Here is a 17768-nt window from a genome sequence, read left to right on the forward strand (position 1 = left end):
TTCGCTGGGTAAGTATTTATTTCACTTGGACATTAGTGCTTTTCAGTTAAAACCATTATTTGTTGTAGATGAATCAGAGACTGACAAACACTGTTGTACCTGGAACATTGAGTATGAAAGATGTCCTTTGGCAAAAACATTTTTTTTACTGTTTAAAGCGATATCCCAAAGTACACACACTAAAGGGTAAAAACAAAGTCAGCCTCTCCCTTGCTTGAGGAAAAGTAGAGGCGCAATAGAGAAAAATAGGAAAGTCCCCCTTTAGCGATATCATGATTTACCTGAACCACCTATTGAGATGTGCTTTTTGTTAAGTAAATCAGGTGTTAAACAAGGCAACAATGAACATGTCATCCTCCACAAATGATGCAGTGCAGTTGTCTGAGATATCGCATGTGACTAATGTACATATAGTTGATTACTGTAGTGCCTCCCTTGGGCCAATGAGTAATTCTGTAAATGCTAGATCTCTAGGGCAAGACATTTTGATAGAGGGAGTTGGCTTTAGCACCGACCTATAGGGAGCCGGCGGAACAGGAATTCCCTGTTACACAGAGATAGCTTACACCCTTATGAGCCCCCCTATCAGCCAATACAGTGCCTTGTAAAAGTGTTCATCCCCCTTGGCATTTTTCCCATTTTGTTGCATTACAACCTGTAATTTAAGTGGATTTTTTAAAATTACATAATGGACATATACAAAAAGTCAAAATTGTTGAAGTGAAATAAAAAAGGTTATGCCTTGCAGAATGGGCAAAAATCCCAGTAGCTAGATGTGCCAAGCTAAGAGACACCCCAAGAGACTTGCAGCTGTAATTGCTGCAAAAGGTAGCTCTACAAAGTATTGACTTTGGGGGGTGTGTCTTGTTATGCACGCTAAATAGTTTGTGTGTCTTATTTCTGCTTTGTTTCACAATAACAAATATTTTGCATCTTCAAAATGGTAGGCATGTTGTGTAAATCAAATGATACACACCCCCAAAAAAAAATATATATTTTAATTCCAGGTTGTAAGGCAACAAAATAGGAAAAATGCCAAGGGGGGTGAATACTTTCGCAAGCCTGTACAGTCCCATACACAGGATCCGTAGTACAGAGTGATTATGACAAACAAGCACATGGTCTGGACGAGCACTTCAGACAGCAAGGTAACCCAGAGGAATGGCTGCATGCTGCATGGGACCGTTACAAAAATATGACCCAGTATGACACTCACACCCAAACCATCCCGCCCTCGACTAACGAGTCCAATTGTTCCTTCAATACTCCACTTGACAAACAGTTCAACAATATCTTAAATTTAAAATGAAAAAAAAATCCACATCTTGAGCACTGACCCACGACTGGAAAAGACATTTAAAGAACCCTCAGACGAGTCTCCAAAAATCAGCCAAATGGTGGTGAGGTCTGATCTTCCACCGTGTGTCACGTAGTACTTTCCTAGACAATGTGCTGGATGGTAATTAAAGATGTGGCCGATGTATCCCGTTCACTAACAAAATGCACAATTTTCAATCACCCCATTAAGATTAAGGGTATCATTACCTGTTCTACTAATGTGGTATACCTGAGAAAGTGTATTTAGGGTCTATGCTATGTAGGAAAAACAAAACGATCTCTGAAAACAAGGATAGCAGAACACAGGAGTAATATCAGGACCCTTGATCAGAGAAACCCCGTGGCTGCGCATTTCACGGAGGCTCGTCACTATCAAAACAAAGTATCACACTCCCAGTAATTTATTGGGTAAAAAAAAAAAAAAAAATTGGCATCACTGTGCCTTCTTCAGGGTAATGTCATGAATGTTTGAACCAGGTTATGTAGACAAATGCACAATGTTCAATTACCCCATCACAGACAAGGCCATTGAGATGAAGGGTATCATTACGTGTTCTACAAATGTGGTATATCTGATAAAAAAGTGTATTTGTGGTGTATGGTATGTAGGAAAAATGAAACGTTCTCTGAAAACAAGGATAGCAGAACACAGGAATAATATTAGATCTCTTGATCAGAGAAACCCTGTGGCTGTGCATTTCATGGAGGTTCGTCACAACATCAGATCTCTGAGATACATTGAACATGTTAAGGCTACTAGGAGCAGGGGAGATACTGATCATCTATTACTGAGAAGAGAATTGTATTGGATTCACCGTTTGTCCACCATGTCTCCTAAAGGTTTGAACCAAGAGTTTGATAACAGACCATTTCTTACATGAATATGCTACGTTCAATTCGTCTTGCCATCCAGGTCTCCACTTGGTCATTTTGTACATTTGATTTTCTGTAACTACTACATGTGCCCATCTCATTGATATCAAATTATTAGAGGTAGGCAAGTTGTTTTCTAAAAAAAATAGGTAATTGTAATTATATCTACGGCCACTGCACGACCTGCACGTAATGGTCATATGGTTGGGTATTCCAACAGTTTCCAAATCTTTTTACTGTTGCCCATGTTTTAATTTGTATGCATTTAATCCTTTATGACCATGAGTACCTCTGGGATTAATTATATGATTGACTATGCGCAAAAGTGAATTGTTTCCACACCCACCATGCGTCATGAGGTGAAATGTGTATATTTTGGGATGTGAGCACTCAGTCTGTTTGACTAGATGAAGATCTGTTTTGGATTGAAACATTGTGAATAAAGCTGCGAATTGGGAGCTTTAACAGTGTGCAGGCTTTCCTGTTCTTTACACATATTCTTTATTAGCCCAGCCCCTACGTTGTTAAGGATGTGCGTATGACCACAAACTTTTCTAAAAGACATAATTCCCCAAAGTTCCATCAAAATATTGCGAGGGTTAGCCATACTCAATAGTGGCCATGTTGTTTTAGGTACTAGTCTGGAAAATATTGCGCCGAGAGACCTTTGTTCATAGATGTTTCATACAGATCGCTCATTTGGTGTCAGAAGAGTAGCATTAAGTGTTTATCACGGCAGACGCTTCATTCACACAAGTTTTGTCAAAATCGGGCCAGTGCTGTCTGAGATATCGCGTGTGACTAAAGTATGAATGTACGGAGACAGATCAATAGTCCCATCCCTGATTTCATCGTGGGGGAGAATTAATACAACCAGACCAAAACCCCTCAATGGTTTGAGCAACTATTCTATATATTTTTGTATAATAGGTGCTTTCACTTTCTACATATTTGAAGAAATCTCAAGATAGCTAAAAACAATGGCTTGTGCTTCAGAACATATCTGAAAAAAGGTGAGTAGGTAGATAAAAGGTGGGCAGGATAAGGCAAATGTTGAGTGATGTAGTGGGTGGACCAGAGGGGAGGCAGGCTGGTAACCAGGGCCGTGTTCATTAGTCACCGACCTGAAGAAAATGGACTGAAACATGGAGGGACTACTTGAGCTTATCCAGTAAACGCTCCTTTTCATTTTCCGTTGCAAAACGTTTCACAACGCTTACCATTATGTTCCCTAATGAACATGACCCAGGTGTGTGTCCAGGCCACAGCCAGCCTACTCCTGACTCAGTGGGCCTTGCCGTTGCCATTCATATGGGTCTTCTGAGACTGAGACGACAAGGGCTCCTCTGTGCTGTAGAGGCAGTCCAAGAAGCCTCGGGAGATCTCGGTCACCATGGATCTGTCAGGGATGGACTGGGCCATGCCATAGATTGCTCCCTAGAACATGAACACATGAATGTAGAGCCATTTATCCAATTTATACGACATAAAATGAATGGATTAATATGGTGCACTGCTGTGTAGTGTATTCCAGGTAACGGAGTCAGCATTAACAATCACCATTCCAGTGGTCTTCTCATTGGGGTTTTTCAAAATGAGAGCCACCTGCTCTTTGATGTCACTGATTAACTGTTTGGCCACACCTTCATGTGTGTGCAGTACAGTACAACAGATATGGATGCTGTGATGGGAAAGAGAATTTAGTTTAAAAACACAAAAGGACTTAAAAAAAATTCAACATGGTGATGTCTTTGCTTGCTGGTATTACTTCAAAATAAAGTGCATAGTCAATATTCTATGAAATGTATACATTATAACTGATAAGTATGACTGAATTTCAAAGATGAGAAAAAGGTGAGGAAAACATACCTGGATGGATACTGTAGCATGTTGAGATTCCAACCCTTTGAAGTCAGTGCATTGGATAAACGAAAAATGTCGAAGACGTCAGAGCCTATTGCCACCACGGACACTTCAGGGTCTCCAAACACAAACACCCCATTTATCTTACGGATTCTGTCCGGAAATAAACAAAAACAAAACAGGTTTATCTCATCCAAAAATAGTGAGATCACAATGTGCTTGCCAAGAGCTCGTATAAACAGTCAAATTTAACAACATTTTATATATAGGTTGACAGACAGATTAGGAATCAACAGAAAGAATATCAACACAGGTAGCCTAGCAGTTAAGAGTGTTGGGCCAGCAACTGAAAGGTCCCCATTTCAAATCCCTGCCCAGCTAGGCGAAGAAAAAAAAATCTGTCAATGTGCCCTTGTGCAAGACAATTAACCCTAATTGCTCCTGTAAAATCGCTCTGGATTAGAGCGTCTGCTAAATTACTAAAATGTTAATATCTTGATGAGAAAAACTACCATAATGTTTCAGATTATACCTATAATAGTCTCGCTTTACCATACATCCAAATCTTGTTCAGTGAGAAAGCCAGAAATCAAGGTTCTGCCGATAAAGACTGCAGTAAAAGATGGGTCTCTTACTCTGTCTTGATGGTACGTGCAGTGTCAATTATCTTCTTGGTGGCCTTTATGTAGCCATCCTCTCCCATGTGCATCATGGTAGCCCAGCACGCTGCAATGATACCGCCTGGCCGAGATCCTGCCACTGATGGGGACGCATAGATGCCCCCTTGCCAGTCTGGAGCCACAAAGTACTGGTAGTGCCTGTACTTCTTGTCACTATACAGGATCACTGATGAACCTTTAGGGGCGTAGCCATACTGGAGAGTAGAGGTAGATCCAAAAAAATATTCTTAGTCAACACCATAACTGGTTAAACGACAAGTCTATGGAACAATGAGCATCTTATGATCGAAAATCAAGAGGGAGAAAATGTTTGGTAAGACAGCCTGGGATCCACACCCTCTTACCTTGTGTGTGTCTGCAGATATACTGGTCACACCCTTTACCCTGAAGTCAAAGGGAGCCAGTGGATAATTGGCTTTGGCCATGAACACGATGAGAAACCCTCCCAAACAAGCATCCACATGCAGAGGGATGTTGTACTTTAAAGCCAGCTGAAAAACACCATGTGGGATGGATTAGGTCATTTCATGTAAAGTACTATGCCACAACAATGTTGTTATTACAGTACTCAGGCATACAAACAACTTAATGTTAAAGATTCAATGCAGACATTTTTGGTTCAATATCAAATCATTTCTGGGTAACATTAAGTACCTTACTGTGATTCTTTTCAAGAAAAATTGTTACATTTTTTTTTTCTCAAGTGATAATTTTGCTACAACTATGTGGGAGTAGTCTGAGTGGGAAGTGGAAAACTGAAAATTTGCTGTTATCAGCAGAGAGGTTGGGAACTTAACTAATTTACCATATGGGGATGTCGCCATGAAAGGCCAAAACTCCCTCCCACCAAAATAGGCTGAAATTTCAGGCGGCCTTTTCAAAACAGCCTCGACACTAAAAGGCCCTTGTCATTATTTTCACAATTTCACAGTATTATTCCGACCTCCTAGTGTGAAAATGTACATAAAAACACAGGAACATTACTGCACTGGACCTTTAAGAATTACCAAAAAAAAGAAACTTACTTACCATGACTTTCCTTTTACAAGTACATAACAATGAGACAATTTACCTTTCCTACTTCCTCAATAGGATCAATGATTCCATGCGGGAACTGGGGTGCGGAACATACAAGCATGGCTGTGTTCTTGCTGATAGCTCTCCTCATCGCCTATACAAAACAAGTTGGAGTTATAAGGAGTTGAAGGTGTCACAATATTGCTTTAAGACAAATGATTATGGTGATGATAAGTCTCATCTACACTCACTAAGAACGAGTAATTCTAGTTGTTTGCCACCATGTTTTTTGTAACTACTGCGGTCATGTCTGAAATGTTCATCTTGAACAGTCCAAACTGAGGATGTGATCCCCAGTCAGTAACGGAAGTGCCATATACATCACACCATACTCTCGTTACCTAGAGTAGGCTGGGGTCTAGGCTACAGTTCAATTGGGAATTTGTACACCAACAAGCGTACATTTACTCTGACCTTTTCAGCGCATGTTGAGCACTGATTTAATTTATTTTTTAGAATAACCATTTGTACAGGAACTAATAAATATACACACCTTAACATTCACTTTCATTGTATTTTTGTCCAGGGGGATGTGAACAAGCTTCATTCCAAAGTAGTTTGCTGCTTTGTCAAAGGCGGCATGGACACTGATTGGTGCAATGCTGCAAAATTAGGGGAGGAAATACAACACAAATGATTCCCAGTACTATATAAAATGTATTTCACAGGTGATATTACCATTTATGAGACAGACAACATCTCAAAAATGCAAATCAAGCTTGTTCTGAGGTCATCTAGTGTGCCAGTTCAAAGAAAAATAATCTGGAGGCTACATTTTGACAGTGAACTTACATTTCAGGATGTTTCACACCTCGCTCATAGGCCATGTCTCTGTACGCCTTGCATGCCATCAATATGCTTTCAGTTCCTCCAGAGGTGACCTGAACAAAGCAGAAACAACAAGGAACCATCAGTGTTCAGAATGTGCCAGTGAATAGGTTTTGATTATTCTCTCAAGTAGAACATTTCCCAAGCCCTGGGTCAGTGAGTCTTGTGGGAGTACAGAAGGTAAACTCACTGTGCCACAAGTGTTGGGCCCACCGTTGAAGAGGGTACATGTCATTCTTACAACCTCTGCCTCCATCTTCCTCACACCAGGAAAGATGTCTGGGTGAAGTGGGTTGCTCCATGCAAAGTCTCCATACACCTAGCGACAAGAGGAAGAATATCAAAAGGAATCAGTAACACATGTGATTTGTCATACAAACAACAGGGCATATTCTGACTGTAGTATGAGCTCTAAATTCCACGTATTTCGGGAAAACGTATTACTCAGAAGACTACACACAGAAGTTTAACGAGACAAAAACAGTTGGTTTGTGGACTAGACATACCTTCACCAAAAGTTTGGTAAGTGTCTGATCTCCCCAGTACACTGCACCGGACACTCGTCCATTCTCCCAATCCACTTCATCTATGAAGAGCAGACAACAGCAATGCCTCAGGAAACAACTATATACTGTAACTCGACATCAACTACAAATTTAAAAATACAAGATGCTAAAAACACCCTGGCACACATGTCACATTCTAGGATAATAGTAGTCAATACAAAAAAGGCACTGTAGGTCATTGGCTCCATAATATTGTCATTAAATTGCTCAACAGAAGAAAGAAAAAAAGCAGTCTAGAACTTGCCAAAGCAACTGATTAATTAACCAGGTTTCCATCCAAACTCTTTATGGGAGTAAAGTACAAGTTGTATAACAAAAAAAAATTAATGACAGGCCTGAAAAATGTTGACAAAACACACTATAGACAAGGTGGGATCTATTTGTCTGTAAAATGCATTATGCGAAAAATGTAGGTGAAAATGCTTTTATGCGCATATATTGATATAATAACCATCATATCGAAGTAAACTTGGATTCACATTATGACATGTTGTGTGGTCCTCCCACTACCACTCGTTGGGAAAGCATGCAGTTTATTAGGCTACATACATAATAATGTGATCATTTAGGCTATATGTGCGCTATAGCCAACAGCGTGAGCACACGTGCCAATACCAGAATGGGCACACTTGCTATATTACTCAACAATTGTGAGAAAACCATCAGTAGAGTTGAAAATGCAATGGAAACCCATTTTTCATTTAAAAAAAATAGATTTGGTACTTGGGAATATAACCGCAAAAGGTATTTTTAAGTGCACTATGTCATCATGCACAGCCTTTTATCTGCAAACAGGGAATTTGATGGAAAAGATTGTTGAATTATTGCATGAAAATCTGTCACCAAATAGATGGAAACTTAGATTATGTTTCATTTTCTAGGATCTAGTCAATACAAAACATATTAGGGCAGTAGGGCACCGGCCCCATTTAACTACAAAGAAACAAAGCACTCCAGAACATGCCCTGGGATAACCCTCAGCCACTTACTCAGTGTTTCGTACTCGCTGATCCTGTCTAGAACTTCAGCTTGCGTTAGCCCTTGTTCAGGCAGCTGTTTGGTGTAGTTCATGCCCTCCTTCAGTGTGCAAAGACTGACAGACATGTCATCCAGGGCCTTGTTCAGCTGGGTCTGGATCTGTCACAAAGACACACTGAGTCAGTCACATTACACACATCACTGTTCAGACAACACAAACCATTTCCTAGAAGCAGTGACCCATTATGGCATTGAGAATGTCTAGGCTACAACACTCTGGCATTGACAACTTATCTAAAATATTGAAAAATCAATGAAAGAAATCAAAACTGGCTTGTTGTTTTTGTGAAAATAGAGGTGATAGCAGTGTTGTGTTCGAGACCAACTAAAGCAAGACCCGTTCCAGACCTAGATCGGTGTAAATCAAGTCTGAGTCAAGACCAAGACCGGAGGGGTAGGCGAGACAGAGTCAAGACCGGGAGGGGGGCAAGGGGTCTGAGACCAGAAAAAGTCAAATTCAAGACCATGATTGTAATTGTCAAAGCACCACCATAAGAGTCTAAAATGTCCAGTATTTCTGTGTTCAAAATTCAGAAGAACATACAGATTCTTAAGACATTCAGAATGGTGAAAAAAATATATATGTTGAAGGACAAGGACATTCCTGTGTTTTTGTATTGGAGCTCGCTTGCCGTTAGTCATATCTTTGAAAATAACTTGTGTGAAACACTGTTGCATTTAAACTTTAGGTCACTGTGTGCTAAATATGAATTTTTTTTTTTTGCAATGGGAAGTAATAGTTGCACATTTAGATTAGGAAACGCTTAGCCTAATGGTTGTGTGTTTTGTATTCTTATGATTGGGACCTACTGGCTTATTATGTCCGAGTGAATGGACAGTTTATCATTTAACATCATGGTGTGTGTGACTGCTGTCTTTTCATCAGCCCTATGCAGGGTAGTGGTGCCTGGAGAAGTAGGTATATTCAAATTGTACATAAAAATAAAAATAAAAACGGACTGCCCAGCGAAAGAAAGGCACCCTGTGTGTTTTCCAGTTTTTTTGTTTTTTTTTACAAATTAGTTTTCATATATTTTTTCAGAGTCGCACTCTCAAAACCCCACCTTTTTTATGTGACATCAACAAATATTCTTAAACCACATCAAGAGACTATTTGTCGAGGACTGGGAAAATAATAATGTAGTCTTTTTTTTGCTCAAACCTACACCCCTGATGCAAACAGGTCATGATGACTGAATTGCGCAACACAAATAGCCCACTAACCAAGACTACTGATCAAACTTTCTCAATACCTGGTTTGCATACCCATTGTTGCCTTAGTTAACATTTAGTGGTAGATATCATGAATTGAAAAGTTTTTCCTACCTACCGGCTACCAATTTCATTCTTCTGTGAGCTGCTCCATGCCAAAACCAGTTGAAAGCTGTACACTTTCTGCCTTGCAGATTATATTCTGCTGAAATAAGGCTGAGTGCAGCACGCATGTGAATATATTTCATTTGCTGTGCGATTGTGTAGGCTACTTTGCACATGATTTCTCGATTTTACTACATAATTGATAAATCGTATACTTCCACTACACCAATTTTGATACGTATCAGTGGGGATTAAGGAGTATACGCAATGCCCGTAAAAAAAAGTGGGTATACGGCGACTGCAGGTATTCATGTTTAAAGAAAGGAGAAAACATTTGACCTGCAAAGAAGTTTCTTTATTATCGTTTTTATTGAACCTTTATTTGACCTGACTAGGCAAGTCAGTTAAGAATAAACTATTATTTACAATGTCGGTTTTTTTTTTTTAAACTCCGCTAGTCTTGGGAAGAAATAGTCCTCACTGCCCGAGACAGAGTCAAGGCCGAGTACAAATGTATCCGACACAAGACCGAGACACTAAAAATGTGGTCTCGAGTACTACAACACTGGGTGATAGCATCCCAGGAAGATCTGGGCTAGTATTTGTGGCAAGAGAGCATTTAAAATAAGATATGCAAAATCAGTTATGTGAATATACCCATCTGATTAAAGTGTAGCCTATTCACATTCTTCAGTTGAATCCAAATACAGTTTAGTCATTCCGTTAGGTTAGACAGTAATGACCAATAGTAACCCAGCATTATCACAAGTCCATGATGTAAACTGTGTCAAAGGTCTCACCCCACCCCCCCCTCTCGCCCTAATGCCGACACTCAGTCATTAGTGAGTGACTCATCCCACACTAGACAAGGAAGAGTACGAGCACATCTGTAGAATAGAAGAACAAAATAACCGCTTGAAACTTACTGCCGCGCCAACAAAGGGTATGTTTCTGATGAGTCGAAAGCACTGCTTCTTGATTCGGGATGTCAGGGCTATTAAGCAACAAAGAAAGAGACGATTGTGTTGAAAGAATGCTAGATGAGCACGGGAGAAAAACACAAGCTGAATTCAATGGGGACCTTTTGATTAATAAAAACAGCTGATTGGAGATGGCAGACAAATCAAAAAGGCCAACAGCTGGCCCACAAGCTAAAACTGGAACACCGTTTCTTGCCAACAATCCTGCCAAATGAGATTATGTGTACAGCCAGTTAATGCCATCAACAACAAAAAAACGATTTGTAATTTCCCCTGATTTGGAATATCACTAATCTGTGGAATTCTAGAAAACACACAAAACATCAGTGGGAACACAACATGTCTGACATGGCTATGTCACTTGTAATAGCTGTAAAACACATGTACTGTGAGAGCCAAACTGAAGTTTGGAGCAAGAAGAAAAATAGCAACTAAAGTTCAAACGTATTTAAAATTGCTGGCCAGCACACCTCTGATTAAACCAAAAACCACTCTCCTTAAAGTGCTTTAACTGATCACAGAGATTGTTTTGTCAGCTGATCTTTGCTCACAATTGTATCAGGAATAAGTATTCAAGGCCATACAGGGATTGACATTAAGGGTTGCCCTATTGCTCAGGGCAAGTGATAAGTGCAGTTGTGCAAATTGAGCCTGCTCTGAGGTTGGGGATTGACAATAAGGGTTTCCCTATTGCCCTGGATAAGTAATCTGAGCAGTTGTACAAGTTGAGCCTGCTCCCATTGAGCAGGGGATTTTTACTGATAACAACCAAAAAGGAATGAATTCTCAAAATCTGGTTTTTCTGATTCCTCCTCTGCGAGTAGCCAAAAATAGCTACTTCAAACAAGTAACCATAATCTTCAGGCAACCCCAAAATACTCCTGTGCCTTTCGGACCTTAATGTCAATCCCTGCCATACTTCAAATTCAACTCTGGGTGTTTTAATGCTGACACCTTTCCCTGCGTCTAAATTCTCTACCAGCCTACACTTGAGCACTTCACCCAACACATTTTCAAGCATTGGATTGACGTAAGCATGAGCTAGAGAGAGTTTATACCATATTATTGCGCCAGTCCTTTTAAATCCATGAGAGGAAGTGAACAAGTGCACACTTACTCAGACTGGTAAAGAATCATGAAGCAGCATTGTCTGAATAAACCAACAACAAAAAAACTCTCCATAATGTAGAAAACAAAAACACCCACGTCACTTTTTATCCATGCATATAATAAACACATGCCTCATTACGGAATCTGAAAACGTACTTTCTTGCTGAAACAGGAAGCCTTTGACCCAGACTGCTCCTAAGGTAGATATGAGAGTGGCTCCAATGATCTGCCATGGTTCCAACGCCTCACAGTTGGTGTTCACAAGCCGCCTGCCTTCCTCCAGGTAGAGCAACAGCATCTCCTTGTATACCTCCAAGGCACTCTAGAAACAGAGAGAGATTACATTGCAAATTAACAATGGTCTAACAATTGCAGATCCATCTGCACTGCTATGCAACATGTAAGGATTTTATGGAGGATTCCAAGGACTACACATGCATATAGATAAAACTGCTGAGAAAAGGAAAATATGGTCATGGCTATAAAAACATTTTTGACTTTGTTTTAAAGATCATACTAAAGTAAGCTTTCATCTTACAGTGTCTTGCTTTGGGTTGAATATTTTCCCCTTATACGATCAAAATAGTGCGAGACAGAAACATGTCCCAACATGGACATCAGAGACACTGACTGTCCCCGCACATCATAGTCAATTATTCACATGAGTACTCATAGCAGCTTCACATCCCATGCACAAAATGTTAATGGAAAAGTCACAACACACATATTACAATGCAATTTGCCTACCTTGTAATCAATTGACATGTTCACCACACTTTCCATCATATACAGTTCCACACACCATCTGTCAACTAAACATTTGTGAAAGTGGGAATACAATGCCCAACAAGCAATAACAAGTCTACTTCTGATTAGATTTCAATTGCTGTGGAAACGTGACACAATTGCAGTTGTGAAATTTGGTCAGAGAGAGAGAGAGAGAGAGAGAACGTGACTAGGACTGACATATAGCTAATATTCCTGAACCAGGACCAGGTGAGGAGGAGGAATAAGAGTCAGCTGACTAAACTCTGCCCCTATCAACCATTCGACATAACATATGTAGCCAATGGATAGGAGAAACCTTTCCTCTCCAAACAAATTACAGTACAGAGAAAGTGCAATAATATGCGACTGAAAAAGTTTGTTATCAATCGACTTAAAAGCTCATCGCTATCTGTGAACATTGAGAGAAGTATCACTAATGTATTCCAAATACAAAGCACAGCATGTAAGAGAAATACACTGTTTTAGGTGTGGACTATTGACTAACTGCTCATATCATATTTGCATTTGACAAATGAACAGGAAATAAGCATAATGTCATTAATTTTATGAAGCAGTAAAGATGAGCACATCTATTCTCTCTTCACTATTCTCTCTAGATCACTGGTTTTTACAACACTATGCTTGTCTGCTTGATAACAACAAAAAAAGATTGTATCCATAAAAGGTTCACATAATCAAATAGAGATAAGCTTAAGGTCCATAGGACCGTAAACTTACACAACCACTATACATAACCACTGGAACTAACATCACATAATGCTTTGGTGGGGATATATAAGGTACTTGTGATGCATTCCCATGACATCATGCAAACTAACCATGCTAAACTCAAAAGTATTTGTTTGCAATGCAAACACTGAGGTACTTTGTTTGAAATGTAGGCTTTAATTGACTGAATGACTAATTGCTTAAGTGGAAGCACATCATTCCAGGTCTAGTAAAGTCACAGCAAACAAAATAGCAACAGTATGACATAAACAAAAGGTTTACGTAATAAACAGTACTGCCATTTTACAGACGGAGCCTTTGTGTCTTTGCATAATGACAAACCCAAATTCGACAATGAATGAACCGGAATAGAAGCTTTGCCTTTCAATGACAATACACCCCCTGACGACAGTTGCTCAGTCTACTTGTCTGTGTAACATGCTCTATGACAGGTTTGCCAAGGTTAGACAAGTAGAGCAGAGTCGGGAGCAACGAAAGAACCATACCATGTGACCAGCCATGTTTCAGATGGGCAGCTTATCTGAATGCCTTATCATAAGATTAGGCTTCACTGTCCATCTTAAATAGTGTAAAAACAACATTTTGTCAGGACTCAGGACTCTGAAATATGTATGCAAAAGCTGTAGTACCCTTTGAGTTCAGTGCTTCTGTAGCACAGACGACAGAGCTGAGCATCTAGTGCCAAATCTCAGTTTTCATCTTCCATAAACTGGAGGGATTACATGTTGTCATCATGCTTCAGGGCAAAAGGCAAGTCCTGATGCAACAGGTACATGAACCATTCGCCACATATACTGAGTGTACGAAACATTAGGAAAACCTGCTCTTTCCTTGACATAGACTTGTGAATCTAGGTGAAAGCTATGATCCCTGATTGATGTCACTTGTTAAATCCACTTCTATCAGTGTAGATGAAGGGGAGACAGGTTAAAGAAGAACTTTTAAACCTTGAGACAATTGAGATATGGATTGGAGTATGTGTGCCATTCAGAGGGTGAATGGGCAAGACAAAAGATTTAAGTGCCTTTGAAAGGGGTATGGTAATAGGTGCCAGGGTTTTTCATGCTCAACAGTTTCTGATCTGAATCAAGAATGGTCCACCACCCACAGGACATCCAGCCAACTTGACACAACTGTGGGAAGCATTAGAGTCAACATGGGCCAGCATCCCAGTGGAACACTCGACACCATTTAGATTCCATGCCCCGATTAATTTAGGCTTTTCCGAGGGCAAAAGGGGGTGCAACTCAATATTAGGAAGGCGTTCCTAATGTTTTGTACACTCAGTGTACATGCCCCAAGTCATCCAACACATTACTTTCTGACATTTTTCAAATAACCTACTTTGCCTGTTACAAAACTTTTGTTCCGGCCATCTTTGTATTAGGAGAGCAATGCAGTGCTGTAGCCCGGCCTTCACGCCTATTTTGTTCTCCCTATTGTTGCGTAAACACCCATGCCCCTGGTTTCTCAGGCCAGCCGTATTCTGTAAGGAGACCTTTGTTGTGTCCAAAGGGTGGTCATATTTCTCCTGGGAATGTGCTGGGTGTGAGGAGGAGGCTACTGCTATGGAAGACATCAAGGAGAAAATGGTGTGATAACATACACACACTCAGAGTTTTTTCTGGATCAAAAAGAGGCTTAGGGGGTGGGCGCGGAAATGTCTGCGGTTGGCCCGTAAAGCACGGCTGAACTTAGGAGATATTTTTTTAGAGGCCCCCCATCTTGGCGGTGTAGAGACATTTTTAAGCCAATTTCTTGCAAATCAATGCATTTTGTCAAGGCTAATGCTGTTTTCTTTGCTCAAACATAATAAAATCAATACTCCTAAATTAATTGTTTTTGGAATTGTTTTCTTCTCCATGACTATCTAGCTTTTATTTTGGTGATTGTTAGTTCTCAAAAATGATATTATAAAAACATACAGATGCCCATTATCTTTTCTACATACTTTTTAATCTGATTTTAGTCATTTAAATGTACACTGGAAGTGTTTTTCCACCCCCCAAAAAAGTTTAATTTAAATTTATTTTTTAACACGGTTTGGAGTTATGCGGTCCACCCAATGATTTCAATGACATTAGTATCAACACTGGTTTGGAAAACACATTCTATGAATTCTTAGGTCTGTATCTTATGGAAATTAGACCTTATACAAATAATCATGTCAAATACCAACATCTGAGTGTGTGCAATACTTAAGAAAATATCCTTTATAAATCAGTAACATGCGTAACATTCCACATTGTACTATGAATTTGATTATGCAGAATCACTTTAGTGGTTTTGGCGCATTTCCTTTTCTTTTCATTTAATGTCGACTGGATTCATTGTATGACCGTAATACAGTCGGGGTTTGACCTAGAGTAGAGTACAACACACCACATGAAGAGTGGTTTCTGGGAATTTACAAAACTGAGCAAATCCATGAAATTCAGAATAGGGGGGAATTTCTTTGCCTTTAGTGTCTGGGTTTGGAGGCTGCATTCAGATAATACAGTGCTGTGCAAGTGATTAAAAAAAAGTTAAGTTCCATAGCAAAAAAAAAGTGTTGAAGATACTGATGTCGAAAGACGAACATGTGGCTGCTGATATCTGTATCCACCGTATTACAGTATATAAGCCTATAGCCACATAGTATGTTTGTGCTAAACAGGAAGTCTAATGATAGGCAGTGTAGTACAGTACAGTACAATACAGTACAATACAATGAGGCTCAGTGTGGAAATCTCAGTGTAAACCTCCCTTAATTTGTCTTCAATCACTGCAAATGAGATTGCCTGCAAGTTTTGTGGGGCAAAACCTGTCAAGCTACAGCATTTAGTGATGGCTATACTCCATAATAAGAACACTGAATTTTATAACAATTTTCCCCATTTCTATAATGTATTTGGCCAATTATTCACTTGAACAAATGTAATAACACCCTGCATTATACTGCACACGCAGGGGTTATAAAATAAAAATCAAACCTACAACTAGAAGGCTATGCCTACAAGCATGAATGGTTGTTGAGTCAGTTAAAACCAAATGTTGTTCACAAGAATCAACACCTCTGGAAGATGCTTGAGGTTTCCATATCAGATTCATTTATATTTGTTGTTATGCCACATTATTCTCTCTGAATATATACAAAATAAAAACTACCCTAAAGAAAAAGGTTCAACCTCGAAATAATTATAAATGCCGGGGGTGTTATTCAACTAGTAAGTCAATAAAAACGTGCTATAGTCACTGTAACAATGCGCGAGCAATGGCAACATTGTAGCGCTCCAGGGCAAGCAATATGATTGTGTAGACAAACTTCTCTCACTCCACTGTTCTAGACACTTTACTATGCTATAGGTTGCAGCAATACTGTAAACTTCATGATTATAATGTAAATAATTTGTCAGCAAGACCTACTGCTCGTATTCCTTTTGACACACGGAGGTAGCAACATGGCTCAAGCTAACGTTAATTGTACATGTATTCCATACCATGTAGGCTACTTAGAGAAAGAACATGCATCTGGGTATATTATTTACTTACCCAATAGTCCATAGTTAGTGTCAAGGCAAGCCTTCAGCAAATGGTTGTCTTCACTGTTTAGTGGTAGCGAAAGTCACTCCAATATCTTTGTATAGCGTGCTTTGTGATCGAGGATCTGATTTACATGGCACTATATCACAGACAATCGTAACCTAAATTCAGGAAGCGACAAGCAAGCAAGGAAACAACCGTGTCCCGTCTTAAAGGGGAAGTTCACCAATTGGAATATGTAGACTTATTTTCACTCCTTCTGTGATTGTAGTTGATCACTAAAACCGTTTTTTTTAAACATTTATTGGACTAAATCGTTTTTGACATTTTGTTGTTGTCATTGTATCAGACTAAGCATAGGTGATTAGATTATGTTAACATTTTGAAGTTGAAATGATGCTGGATTAGTGGAGGCAGCTCTTGTTTTCTTTGCGACTTGTGATAACTCTCCATTGTTATAAATCAATAGTTGTTCAGTAGTCTAAAAATGTTGGAAACTTTAACTTGCTTGATCATGCTGTAGGTCATGTAACGGTTTATTACATGCAAAATGTTTTGTGGACTTCACCAGACAGATGTTGCTCTCCGGTTTTGTGATGAAACAAAGGTGTGGTTGAATGTATTCTGCCACTGTGTCTTCTTATTGTCTCAGCCTTAAGCCTATATATCATGGTGTCAAGGCATATCATTGGACTAACAGGTTATAAAGCAAACAATGCAAATACCACAACACATAGGTTGTACTATTACTTTTCTCCCCCTGGAATGGCTTCCCCAGGGATTTTACCCACACACCGCTACTTGAGTAAGTGCATATTTTGCATTTGTGAAATTATTTTGATGTGACATGAAAGTAAAGGGCTTTACGTTTCTAGAACCGTATCGCAATTGAGAATCGATTCAGACCAGTCTGCCTCTGAAAATACCACAGAAGTCCCTTGGACATTAAGGAGTAACAGTAGGCTCCATAAGAGTACATCTTGGCCTAACCTCTACCTAACCCAATAATGGACTAAAGTAGCCTAACGTTAATAATCCTTATAGTAGAAGGATCTTAC

The 17768-nt window shown here is 39.5% G+C and overlaps 1 protein-coding gene across 2 annotated transcripts; it reads right to left on the reverse strand.

Moving 5' to 3' along the window:
* Positions 1–16883, reverse strand: LOC112252664 (sphingosine-1-phosphate lyase 1). Of its 2 annotated transcripts, none has more exons than XM_024424118.2 (14): positions 16720–16883; positions 11827–11992; positions 10507–10574; positions 8215–8362; positions 7166–7245; positions 6850–6978; positions 6624–6712; positions 6325–6433; positions 5827–5925; positions 5099–5245; positions 4710–4948; positions 4081–4227; positions 3772–3892; positions 1–3648 (listed from the first exon to the last, which is right to left on the reverse strand). In XM_024424118.2, exons 1-14 carry the CDS (start codon positions 16729–16731, stop codon positions 3496–3498), a joined length of 1707 nt encoding a protein of 568 aa, XP_024279886.1. In that variant the 5' UTR covers positions 16732–16883; the 3' UTR covers positions 1–3495. The 2 variants fall into 2 exon arrangements, with proteins under 2 accessions (XP_024279886.1, XP_024279877.1); XM_024424109.2 differs by lacking the exon at positions 16720–16883 and adding an exon at positions 12418–12496.
* Positions 16884–17768: the final 885 nt, after the last annotated feature.

Source organism: Oncorhynchus tshawytscha, linkage group LG01 (assembly GCF_018296145.1).
Source record: "Oncorhynchus tshawytscha isolate Ot180627B linkage group LG01, Otsh_v2.0, whole genome shotgun sequence".
Taxonomy (NCBI): Eukaryota; Metazoa; Chordata; class Actinopteri; order Salmoniformes; family Salmonidae; genus Oncorhynchus; species Oncorhynchus tshawytscha.

Excerpts from the sequence above, each read along its gene's own strand:
- LOC112252664 (XM_024424109.2), bottom strand. The coding sequence starts at position 12,456 with ATGATGGAAAGTGTGGTGAACATGTCAATTGATTACAAG. Across the intron at positions 6,979-7,165 it reads TTACCAAACTTTTGGTGAAG|GTGTATGGAGACTTTGCATG; the intron begins GTATGTCTAGTC and ends TCTTGTCGCTAG. Across the intron at positions 3,649-3,771 it reads ATGAGAAGACCACTGGAATG|GGAGCAATCTATGGCATGGC; the intron begins GTGATTGTTAAT and ends TTCATGTTCTAG.